A 12999-nucleotide genomic window follows, 5' to 3' on the forward strand; every position below is an offset into this window, starting at 1 on the left:
GGTCATACTCAGGGATCTCCCCCACCCTGAAAGCATTGATCTGTAGGTAGGCCTGAGCCAACAAACTGAAGTGCAGCAGTTCCCCCTTCAGTAATTCCAGATGTCCTATATGCAGAAAGTATACTTATCTGCAGTAGCTAGCTCTCCTACATATGTTTTCACAATCCATCAGAAACGCGCATGGTAAAAGCAGCAAAGTTGTTAATATGGCCAAATTGATTACCATCTTGGCCCTGAGGCAGCTATTTCATTCTCATAAACGGGAAGAGATCTGGAGCTTTCCAGGAACATCGTTCCTCTGTTCATTACCTGCACAGACTGGTTTGGAATTATGGTAATCGTATAGAAAACTTAATTCTCTTCCTAGCATCTTCTTTTGTTATCTATGACCAGGAAAGAATGCTGACATTCATAACTCATGTATGTTTCCTGAAACTGTCTGGTTAGCATTGAAACTCAGTTTCTATAATGCACAGAACAGAGGTTCAGTTCTCTTAGTAATCAGTAAAATCTGAGCGGTATCTGTTAAGAAATAAAAGGCAGCCTTGCAGCTTTCTTTCCGCATTTCCAGGCTGAGAATGAGTGTGGTCAGCTGAAGGAGGTGTGCGACCGGCAGGCTGAGCAACTGAGCAGAACCAGCCAGAAGTTGCAGGAAAAAACATCAGAGAACGAAGCAGATATCAAAAACCTGAAGGAGACCATTTTCGAGTTGGAGGACCAGGTGGAACAACATCGTGCTATCAAACTTCACAACAACCAGCTCATCAGTGACCTAGAAAGTAGGTGGAGCTGAAAAAAAGATTTAAGTGAACTTATTCTGGAGGCTTAGTTGTGGCCAGAACCGGGAGGAGAAGGCATGTCTTGAGGTGTGTGACAAGAGCCTCACTTCAGAATGATTTTTGATCAATCCTTCCTGTTCATACACACAAGTCACAATTTTAGCAGTTAGTGTTACAGAAAGAAAATTAAAGCCAGACTCCAAAGCTCATTCTTTAACGAATGATGTATCGCCCATTCAAGAACTAGAATTACTGGCCTTTTAAAATGCTTTTAGGTAAAATTGCTAGGAACAGCTGGGAAGTTGAGTTTGCAGCTGCAGTGTGGAAGGGGAGCTGCCACCTGGTGGATTGAGTTGCTCATTTCTCTTACCAGTGTTACACCGAGTGCTTATGGGCGGGTGTACAGACCAAGTGATCTTACACATGCAGTTCTGTAAATTTAAAAGTCTGGTAAAATGCCTCAAAATAATAAACCATTTTAGAGGTGTTTGAGTGATAAATCTGTTGCTGATTCCATTCCTGATCCACTGACAGTATCTTAATTTCCACTACATCTCTTAGTGGCATTACTAGAGGCAAAATCAAACAGGGTGCTTTGCCCTCCCATTTTCACTTTTCACATTACCCTTGTGTTTAATAATCTTTTCATTTTTTAACCATTTTTAGGTAAAACAATGAAGCTGGAGGAGCAAAAACAAGATATAGAGAGGCAGCTGAAGACTCTGACTAAGCAAATGAAGGTGAGACGCAGACACCATGGCAAAGCTATGCTGAGCTTTTATTGTAGTACTGGATTTCAGTTAGGCATTGTATTTTTTTCCAGAACAATTGTAGAAGCTTCTACATCTTTTCATTCTCTGTCCTCTTTGTTTATAGCTGATTCTTTGCCTATGATGGAAACTATAATATATCCTTTGCAAATTACTTTTGCTTTTTGTACCTATGAACTTCTGCTACTTTGGAACATCTGCTCCTGCTTCATGAGTAGCAGTGAGCTGTTTTCAGCAACAGTACTTGTAGTAGTATCACAAGTCTGAATGATCAATGGCTATAGGAAGAACCTTGACTGCACTTGTATTGGAATGGAGAGCTAAGCATCAGTTTCTTCTTTGGCAGTCTAGTCAAAACAGTAAACAGGCAAGTGTTTAGTTTGACCTCAGCATCTTGAAATCGTGGTGAAATGCTGGTCTCTTATGATCACTGAGAGATTGATAACAAAGTGCTCAAGTAAGTGCATTTTTACAGCAAACAGTTTGGGGTTGTAATTGTTTTTCCTAGGAAGATACAGAAGAATGGAGGCGTTTTCAAGCCGATCTGCAGACTGCAGTGGTTGTAGCCAATGATATTAAGTGTGAAGCCCAGCAGGAGCTCCGTGTAGTGAAGAGGAAGCTTCAGGAAGAAGAGGAGAAGAGTGCCAGACTGCAAAAGGAGCTGGATGAAGTGAAGGGCAACAACAGGTTGGTTACTTACAAAAGCCAAGATTTGATCTCTGTGACTGCTAACGTGCATGCAAACAGTGCTTTGTCAATAACTATTCATTGGCTTGGATGTGCATGTTGTCTGTTTTTAACTCTTCTGACGGATTTTGTGGTCTTTTATTCAAAGATGTTTCTGTTCTTTTTTATTTTTGATGATCCAGTTCTGTCACCTAGGCCATGAAGGTTTTAATAAGCAAATATTAAGTAATAGCAATTGCTAATATCCTTTCATAGCTTTGTTCTCACTACTGTATTCCACTGTGTTTTATTGCTTTCGTAACTCTGCACAGCTATATTAAACCATCTGTAAAAAGCTTCTTTGGCTACATATGGGACATCCAGAAGAGAATTTCTTTCAAACTAAAATGAGGACTAGCTGGACTTTTGTTCTGTAGGTCTGCAAGTCTGATACATGCTGATTGAGTGATCAATGCAAGCACTAGGATCTCCTGTCCTTAAATCAAAACCTGTTGTGTGATTAAATGGTCTGGCCTGTGGCCTGGGTTAACATTTATCCCAGAAATGATTTGTCATGCAGTGGACCCACTTGAAATTCAGTGGCTGTAGTCTGTGGTTGGGGGGGGGGAGCAGTAAATGCGAACTATTTAGAGATATACCCTGGCATGGTGAGCCTCTGGGGGAGCATGGTAAGAACAAGTGACTTACACAATTGAATTTGGAATCAGTACAGCTGCCTTACAATGTGGCTTTTATTCAGTGCAGGATGTTTTATGTGTGACCTTTTATTCCAAAAGTCATACTACAATTGAAGTACTAAATAATAAAAGATGGAAAACAAAAGATGTATTAGAAGGAGGAACTAAAATCTATAAAGAAGGTGATGCGCTACTCTTATTGCATTTGCACAAGCTGAACCAGAGCTTCAGGGACAAAAATTTGTGCAGGGGGAATGAAGAAAGACAAAATAACATAAACAGTAATAGCATTTACCAAAAACATGCCAAATTAGCTTTGCTTTTCTGGATTTATCCAGTTAATGTCTCCCATAGCAGGTCCAGGGCTTCTGTTAGAATAGCCATGGGAAAACAGCAAACGCTCATTTATTTCAGGTGGAGTAAGTGTCCAGCTTAATGTTGCTTGTATTTTCTCACTGTTTTCTATTCAGAAGTTTCCACAGGAGCTGGACAGTAGTTGGAAGTACAAAGATGGTGTGGCTTTTATGTGGAGGCATGTAGTTCAGAACTGATGGATAGAAAGAACAAATTCGTTTTTCCTTTTTTCGAGAAAAAGAAAAGAATGCGTTTAAGTTCCAGGTTCATTATCAGAGTCCCCAGTGGATGCAAAGAAAAGCTGTTATGCATTATGTATTAAGGCAAAATAATTAGTAGCCAGTGCTTAAATTCTGGGCTCTGTTTTCATTCTTAATTTGTTCTTAATGAAATTTCTCTTGTTCAGAGCACGGGTGAGGTACGTTACCACTTTTCCCAGTTTATATGTTAATCCATATACATATATATATATGTATATAAAAGGGCAGGAATCATTTACTTGTAGTCTCCCTCTTTATTCTTTTGTTTTTTAATCTAAAGATGTATATAATAATATTTAAACTGAATGGAAGATGACCCACTAATTGGTCAACTGGGATATTTATCTTATGTGTATCAGGAACATGCCTGCATTGTCAGTCCTTTGGCATAAGAAGCCTGAGCTGAACATGTCACTTTTGAAATTAGACCACGGGAATTCACACATACATAGTTTCAGAAAGAGGCATTCAGAAATGTATTTGTCACTTTTAACATTTGTGTCTCACTCTTTCTCATACATATAGAGAGATATATGTGTGTCTTTTGCGTCATGTTGATAGTCTGTGTAGCTTTCTTTGAGTATTATTTATGTTGGTTGTGGAGCCAGTCGTACCGTCTGCAGCGGACAATATATGTTCTCTTTCAAAGGCAGGTAACGAGACCAAATTTTGCATCTGTCAATTTAGGTATAACAAATTTGACTGAGTATCAATCACAGTGTATGTGCAGAGAGTACTAAGGCAAAGTTTCAGTACCGAGTGGTGTGGAGAAAATAATGAAGTCTATGTAAGTCATTGCCTAAACAACCCACTGATTGACAGCAAAGCAGTGAAATTTTATAGCTGTACTGACCTATAAAACAAAATCTTGAAGTTGCCAAAGCTACTGCTGAGAGCCAGTTCTATACTTCTACACTGTTACTTTTGCATTCCTGAGGTTGCTGTCTTCCCAGCACCTCAACTTCTTCTACCCAGAAAGTTCTGGGGATATTCTCATCATTGCTTTTAGTCAGTGTTCACAAATGCTGCTGTTCAAAATCAGCAGTAGATTCTGCTGCCTGTGGTGACTTTAAATGCATGCTCAGCACTGGTGGAAACAGTTTGTAGCATGATACCTTAACACAGTCTGTAAAGTATCCCTCATATTTGTTAATGTTGAGCAGCTGTGCATTCAGCTGAATGTCTGAGAGTCCCTAGTGAGTGTTTCCTGTCTTATTTTTAAGTTCTGATTGGAAAATGTACCTTCCAAGTAGTTTGCTACTCAAAGGTTTTTTTTGGCAAAACCTCATCTATCTCTTGAGGGTCAGTAGACTCCACCTCATAAATTGATCTTGAAGCCAATTTATCTCCTACGACATCCTGCCATTTTAATGTTTGCCTGTGGCTGCCTGAATTCCTGCTTCCAAGTTTGATTTCACCATTACATTCTTCTAATCAGACAAAAAGTCATTTTTGGTTCAGGAAGAGCCAAAGAACTTGCAGAAAAAATCCTGATGAGGTCATCAGAGTTCATCTGAATGAAGGTAAGAGCCTCCCAAAGGCATCTTTAACACAGATTAAATGTCTAATTCTATGACTAAGAATGTTGGGGGGAGGTTGGACATCAAACAAATGGAATAAGGAAAAGAGTTCACTTGTCCCAAGTTAGTACTGATTAAAACCTACAAATTAATTAACCCATGTTTCAGTCTTCTATGATACTTTACATTCTAATTAATGCTATTTCTATTCAGTAAAATGTAAAAGCTTACAATCCACTGTTGCATAACTGTTTTCTCAGGCATGGTGGAAATAGAGATAATGTAGTCTCCATCTTTGGAGGTTTTCAGGACCGGACTGGATAAGACCCTGAGTAACTTGGTCTGGTCTTATAGGTGACCCTGCTTTGAGCAGGCAGTTGGACTAGGTGACCTCCTGAGGTCCCTTCCAACCTGAATTATCCTATTATCGATCCTGCAGCAAATCTCATCTTTTCAGAAAAACTTGCCTTAGAAATAAACTCACTTTTTGCAGCTATTCTAGGATCAGATATTCCATTGTTGGTAAAAACATTGGGTTTGTAACACAAAGTTACTCCTGAATGCACCCAAATTTCACACAGCCCTTTTTGGCTTCATACACAGGTGTTTCCAAGCCTTTCTAGCAATACAGTGTTTAGCAGCAGTGAAAGTTTTAAGGTCTTCCTTTGATTCTGTCCCTCCCAAGTTCTCAAAATTATTTTGGCATTATAATATTATATGCATTGAACCAGGAGCATGGAGGGAAGATAGCTGGGCTGGGAGCAGCATTCAGAAGACAAAGAAATTATATCTGTAATTAAATGAGCCACTCCTAGAACAAAGAAAGACCTAACCAAGTCCTCAAATAAAAGTGTTAAGTGAAAATTGTGATGTACCCCACTAATTTGCTTCTGTTCTTCCTCCTAAAGTCTCAAATGCCACAGCATGGCAGTGTTACATGCTTTTTCTTCTGGAAATAAGCTTGTACTCTATGTGTATTAAAACCTGCTGTCAGTCTGTATGTGCTGATGTGCTGCTCATTTGTGCCTGTGTTTTGCAGCTGTTCTGTCTTACGGAGGTTCGATAGTTCATTCTGCTCTCACTTAAAGTAAGCAAAGTAGAATGTCGCAGCAGGGCCCTTGAAGTATTGTTTGTTTGCTCTAGTTAGGCGCTCCTCAGAATTTTTGGTACCAAATGGAGATTGTTCCAGCCCCTTTGGTGCGAGGACCCTGAAACAAACTCCGAGGTAGCACGTTTCTAATTACCTGAGCAGATTCACGTGCCCATTTTGATTGAATAGTCCTAAATGATTATAGGCAAGGAAAGCCAGGAATGCTACCATCTCTGTCCTTTGAAATTGGTTCCTTGGCTCTGAGAATTTAATCTCTTCCTATCTGAGCAACATAGGTTTATTTTTATTGATGGTTGCTCATAGTGTCCCAAAGCTAAGCTGGTGTGGTGGAGTGTTAAGGCACTCCTTTAAGAGATGGGCTTTGTGCCACCACCAGCATTTCCCCCTTTCCCCTTTTTTTAGTGATGGTGGGATGATTAACTAGAATGGGCATTGTATTGCTTCTTATAACGTCCCCCATTGTTGTCTGTATCTCTGTAGGTGCCTGAACTCTACCAGCTAACACAGCCCTGGATGGATGTAAAGCCAGGCCTGTGAGACACTTCAGGACATGCCTTCAACTTGCAGCTGAAAAAGGGAAGTTTCAATTGGAGAAAAGCAACTCCAGTTTTTTATTGCCCTGCAAAAGTCGAGTGTATCGCAAAGTGTGAATGCTGCTCTGGTCTACCTTCTCCCCATGGGCAAGAGCCTGTTTCTTTGTTTCAAAAGGCTTCTATCTTCAGAAGACTCCATGAGGCCGAAAACGTTCTGAATTAGCTTAAAACCAACTATTCGTAATCACGGAGATTTGGGGGACTGAACTAATTTACAGTCCTTTTGGAGGGATGGGGGTATTTTTCCTGGAACAGAAGTTCAATTGTGCCATTTTAAGCTTAAAAATAAAACTGAGTGTGTATGTCTAATTTGTAAAAATACACATTGTGTTCTCCGTATAATACTATATCCACAGATCTGTGTGTCTAAATACACATGCGTACAGATCTGTACGTATACATACACACAAACTCAAGTGATTCCCACCTTTGCAGTTGGGTGAGTTGCTCATGGAAATTAGGTTACTGAAATCCAGCAGGAAAATTGAATAGAAACATTAAGTTACTGAATTGATATCAGCTGTTTTGTTTGGGGCTTTTAATATTGCATTGACAATGCACTCACCACTTGGTGGCATGTCTCACTCAGTGTGTGTTAGGAAGCAGTGTGATGCTCAAGGAGCATATCCTGCTCTGACTTTGACAGTATATGTCCTACGTGAGGTTTGTCCTGGCTGAGAATTGCAGATGGATAGATCCAGAAGAAAAAGCAATGAATATATTAAGCTCCTAATCAATATCCTCTCAGAAGGTGTCTTTCTCGTGCCCGTATTGTCAGTGAACCAACTCAGGTGAAGTATATGATCAGGGAGAACTTGCTTCAATTTAGTTTTGCTACTGGAGACACCTGGAGAAAGTGGATTTCGTTGGATACCAACAAGAAACTGAGAAGTTACCATCTGTGCCAGAAGATCGTCAGTTCGTTCCAGGACTGGAATTTCATATTTTGGATGTGGGATTCCTGCCCTTTTGTCCTGGATGCGAAGACCTAGCAGGGGCCTGATCTCAGAGCAGGCTGAGCTAAAGAATTCTGCGGCATATCCTGGCTCTGGCACGGCCTTCACCTATGTGCCATGCTACTGGAGTGTATGCATATATGCACACTTGTGTTGCCTTTCTTTACTGGGCTGGCAGCTGTTGAATGTCAGTTTTTATGTTTAAGAAATATATATATTGAAGTGCCAAATAAATGTTTGTGTCCGGAATTGTCTGCTGCCTACTCTTGGCATCTCTTCTGTTCTGTGTATCAGCAGCTGTGTGTCTCTGTGTCCCTTGGAATTCAGGAGGATTCACGACAGGAACTGTGTCAAAGACTAGATTGCAGAGCAATTATTTCTGAAATGTGGTTCTGTTGTCCTAAGCCACTTGTAATGGAGAGATCAGAGCAGTTAAACTTTCAAACCCATGAAGGCTGCTGTTGCCAAAATCTATACATTAAGCACAGAAAGATTTGTACCGTGTTTTTGTCCACATATTCTAAACCCAGAAAACAAGCAGACTAACTCTTGCCTTTAGAGAAGAGCTCGCTGCATCTACTTCTCTCACCAGTGAATGAAACTAAGCAGTGGTTTTGTGAAAAGGGCTCTGCACATTACAATTCCTTTGTGGCTGAAGTGCTCTGCTTCCTCCTGGAGCTGCTCCACTTGAGCCAGCTGCGCTTGCAGCTTTTTTCTGTGTAAACCATTCATCCTTGTTTCAAGGAAAGCATACAGCAGTAGATGACATTTCTTAACTCCATCCTCTTTGTAACAGGGCTTAGTCTTCTTGGCTGGCCTAAACTATGCTAAGCTAAATGAAATGTGTGAACAAGGAGCCATTTTTGGTTTGAAGGTAGGGCTCAACATTAATCTTTGTAACTCGTTCTCCTACGCTGTCCTCCACAGCTTGTTACTGCAAGTTCAGTTCTGCTTCTCTATCAAGAAACCCATGTATGTACACAAAGGTGCATCCCCTTTTACAGAATTTTTTCTTCCAAAATGGAAGGTACTCACTGGGTTTCACAATTTCTCATTGTTTGTTGGCTGTTCTCTGTGGCATTAGATGAAGCAAATAGGTCTCAGCAGTATTCTATCTGCTTTCATGCCAGCGTTTGCAATGTGAGAGGCCTCTGTTTTCTGCTGTGATGGTGTTTAATCTAGGAGGTTGTTTCAGGGTGCATTAGGAGACTGTTACAAATATACAGACTTAAGGTTACAAGAAGCATTCTAACAAAATTGGACCCAGTAGCAGCTCCAGTGCTTGAATATTCATAATTAATCTGTACAATGACAGAAGAGTGGCGTGTGATTTCTCAGTGGATTTGTCTGTGGCATGGCACACAGGCTGGTCTAGGTACACTAACTTTATTTTAACATGCTTGCATCCTTTTGCAGTGAGAGGCTAGACTAGTCTGTGGGGTGTGAGCTTTTCTTGGAGTTAAATCCTGAGGCATGATTTGTAGCCTCGCTGAGCCAGGTAGTTGTATTGGCAGCCATCAGTCCTTTGCAGTGTCTTGTGGTGCCATTTAGTATAGTTCCTCTCTGAATAAATGAAATCTTGAGCCAGACCCCTTTCCTGCTGAAGTGATGGCTGCCTGGAGCATACCTTTGGCTTATTTTATTCTCAAGATTCACCAGTTGGCCTACAGGCATTGACCATTCCTTTCCTACTATGATAATGTCCCACAAACCTTGTGCTTTTTGCTCTTTGCCTGGTTAAACAGACAGAACTCTTTATAATTCTTGAAAATACACTGGGTTGTGTTGGGTGGCTTGGTGTCCTGAGGCAGAAATCTGTCCTTTCTCTGTATTTCATTAGGAGCAGGGCTCCTTCAGCTTGTGTGTTGTCTTACGAATGGAGTGCAGACACTATCACCTGTTGATTTGTTGCTTATGTCTTATGAAGCCATGAAGAAAAAAGTGAAGGGCTGAGCTTAAAATTAGCCAGCAAAACACTGGCTCCCTCAGAGCTCAGTGGATCTTATCCAGTCTGCCTTTCCTCCTTATTGGATTAAATGGAGAATGGAACTGAAATGGCTTTTTCTATAGCCATCTGCCTCTGCAGGCCCCCCTGGCACACAAGTAGCTTGAATGAATTAGCAAAGAAATGTCTGCTTAAAGACAGCACCTCCTTAAGCTCTGCCAGAAATAGAAGCGTGAGTCACTCTTATTCTCATATTCATTGACACCCTTTAGCCCCCTGCATTTTGTGCACTCTGATGCCAAAAAGGAAAGAAAAAGGGCTCTGACTTATATTTTTAGCTGAACAGAAGTTCTTCAATCTCATGGGCACTTTCCTGATAGAGTCTTCCAGATGTCTTATGAAATATTTTCTGTTTTTTTTTGTGGGTTTTTTTTTGGACATGAAGCTCTTGGTGCCTACCCTACTTCAGAGTAGGGGAAAGTGGTGAAGCCTCAAATCCTGTAGATCAGCATGCATTTATTAAGCAGCTAGGAGACTGGGAAAACAATGTGATAAAGACTCTCTTTTTACACCACTAGACTTTATCTAATTGCAGCTTTCCCAAAGTAAAGCTAGGTAATTGACTCGAAGTCCACCTGAGACCTACTGGGTAAGTACAGTGTCAGTGCAATTTCAGCCAGATCCATAAAATGCATGACTAGAAGCAATGGTTATACTACATGATTACATTTGCTGTTTAACACAAATGTGGACTTTCCTGTACTAATTCCTTGCAAGTCCAGCACCTAATCTCGACTTTAAAATTTCCTGTCGATGAAGCAACTTAATGATCCATGTTAAAATACGGGCCTTATTTCTATTTTGAGTTTGTCTGTTTTCATTCCAGCCATTGAATTTTGGTGTTCCTTTGTCTGTTAGGATGAAACACTTTTCAATTTTATTCCCTATATAACTCTTTATGGATTGTGATTGAGGGTTTACTTGTTCAGCAGACGTCCTTGTTGATAAGCTGTAAGAGTTGAGTTTCAGTATTTTTCATTATGAAGCAAGTTTTCTAGTTTAATTTTCATGGCTCTTAGCTGAACCCTGTCCAGCTAATTATTTTACTTTCAATTATGGTATTTTAACTGCTAACAATTACGCCAGCAGTGGTCACACCAATTAAAAACACAGAGTGTAAAATAACATTCTTCTGTTTGGTTATTTTCCTCATTAGTCAACTGAGGACCACATTAGGTCCTTGGCCCTTGTGCTGTATTGAAGGCCCATCTTAGGGGATTATTAGTGATTACTCCCAAGTCTCATAAAACTCCTTTTATTCCATGATAACTTTCTATCCTGTGACAGGATGGGGAATGGAGATGATATGGTTAACTACACAAAAAAAATTAAGACTCGATGATTTTAATACCTGCTAGGCACTCCGAAACAGGAGCATGAACATTGTAATAGTGGGTACATGTTCTGGGCGTTACAATTAAAGATGTGCATCGTTGGATTTGCCTTACTACATATAAAGACCTTTAATCTCTGCTTGCACTTCCTGTTGCCACTGACTTTGATCTGCTTTCTGCTTTGCAGGCTGACAGCTGAAGAGGTAGAATCTATAGAGGCAGATACAAGCAACCGCTGGCAAGGAGTCTGCATTAACAGAGCGTCTCCCACGCCATCGGAATCTGCAGCCACTGTGAAGTCGCTGATAAAATCATTTGACTTAGGATGTTCAGGTACAGTGTATTTTGTAATAAACCTTTTTTTGAGTAGTGAATAGGTATTTTTTGTCATTTTGTGATGCAATTGCTTAGTGTAAATTTTCTGTCAGTGTTTGGTTCAGTAGTGTCTATGGAATGTCACCTCATCGTTGGTTCACTGTTCTGATGAGAAGAAGATAGTTGGCTTTGAAATGCAGTTGTTTCCATGTTCTTCTCTTACAGGTAGCACTGGACAAAATATCTCAGTTCACAAGGTCCCCAGGAGCCCTCTAAGTGGAATTCCAGTGAGGACAGCCCCCGCAGCTGCTGTTTCCCCCATGCAGGTGAAAGGAACTCTTTCCATCATCGCAGTTTTAAAATGGGTAGATGCAGTGTTTGCATGACACTGCTTCTGCATGCCAACATACATATGTTGATAAGGGGAAAAGGAAACTCATCTGTTTATTTGCTGTGAGACATCAAATGCTATAGTACTAACAAAAAGGATCAAAGCGAGTTTGCATTTGACCTCAGTTTAGAGGTTTCAGTGGACGGATATGAACTCTTTGGAATACAATTCTGAACTTTAATCACTGTTAACCAGAAAATAGGTTTCGATTATTGGTAGTGAGAAACATCAGCCTAAGGTAGGCATGTGAATTGATGAGGGGTAATAAGTTTCAAAGATGTATGTTATCCAGTGAGTTCATGCAGTGCTGACTGAAGAACTCTTATGGTTTGATTTTTTTCCCTTGATGGAGCATAACTGTTGTGAAATATAGTACTTCCGAAGTCACTGCATCAATTAACTTTCTGTAAGCAATTTCCAGATCTTTGGTATAATGTTGTTGGAAATGCTGTGTGTTAGCACATTTCATTCAAAGAATCAGCAAAGGATTAAAGAAGGGGATTAAACAGAGGTCTGAGAACTTTCTATGAATGCATGGGTTAATGCTGAAAATTGGAGCTGAGAATCCTGATGTATGATCCAGGGTGCTGTGAACAGAGACACAGTTAGGAACAGACATTCTTACTTTGGGTTGGAGACACTCGCACTAGATTATGTCTGGCAAGAGAAAAACATGCAAATAAGAATGTGAAATAATTCATGAACTGATCTCTCGCCACCTAAAAATATTGGCCCTTTGTCCTTTTATTTTTCACCACCATTTATCCAGCTCTAGGTGCAAGCTGATACCTTGTAGAAAGCTTCCTGTATTCCTCAACCTGCTTTGTGATCTTGAGATAGCAGAAGCATCTCTTCTTTTTGCTAGCCTGTTTAAGTGTGATGTCTAGTATTTTTTAATCCTTTTGTACATTTGTTTCACAGAGACATTCGGTTTATAACAACACAAAGCCAGCCAGCAAAGGGGTTGCCAAGCACGCAGAACTTTCAGACCTTCCTCTTGCAGGTAAATTGCAGTAAATGTACAAATGCTGCCTCTTTTGGCCAGCAAAAGCTAATCATTAAATGTTGGTCTCTCTGGGCCGTTTTTCCTCTTCAAGTATGGTCAAAGGAAACATGAAGAAGTGTCTTTAGTGTCTCTGTTTTAGAGAGCTTTTTAATTTTGTCATGTTTCCATCTTGCTCTTAGCCTTAGAAAATTAAGAAAAAAAAAAAAGCTGATACAATATGGTTTGCCAACACAAACTTGCC

General features: G+C 40.2%; 1 protein-coding gene across 17 annotated transcripts in view; it reads left to right on the top strand.

The window, feature by feature from the left end:
- The window catches only part of SPECC1 (sperm antigen with calponin homology and coiled-coil domains 1), an 83185-nt gene that overhangs the window by 45027 nt on the left and 25159 nt on the right, over positions 1-12999 (top strand). For 8 of the 17 annotated variants that reach the window (XM_050714700.1, XM_050714694.1, XM_050714699.1 and 5 more), the window contains 4 exons: positions 572-779; positions 1446-1519; positions 2058-2236; positions 6639-7956. In XM_050714700.1, coding sequence (XP_050570657.1) covers positions 572-779; positions 1446-1519; positions 2058-2236; positions 6639-6660 — 483 coding nt within the window. In that variant the 3' untranslated portion in view covers positions 6661-7956. Of the gene's footprint in view, positions 1-571; positions 780-1445; positions 1520-2057; positions 2237-4965; positions 5051-6086; positions 6135-6638; positions 7957-11233; positions 11380-11586; positions 11688-12673; positions 12756-12999 lie in introns of those variants that run through there. The other 9 variants (XM_035560994.1, XM_050714690.1, XM_050714691.1 and 6 more) reach the window with 3 other exon arrangements.

Source organism: Cygnus atratus, chromosome 20 (assembly GCF_013377495.2).
Source record: "Cygnus atratus isolate AKBS03 ecotype Queensland, Australia chromosome 20, CAtr_DNAZoo_HiC_assembly, whole genome shotgun sequence".
NCBI lineage: Eukaryota > Metazoa > Chordata > Aves > Anseriformes > Anatidae > Cygnus > Cygnus atratus.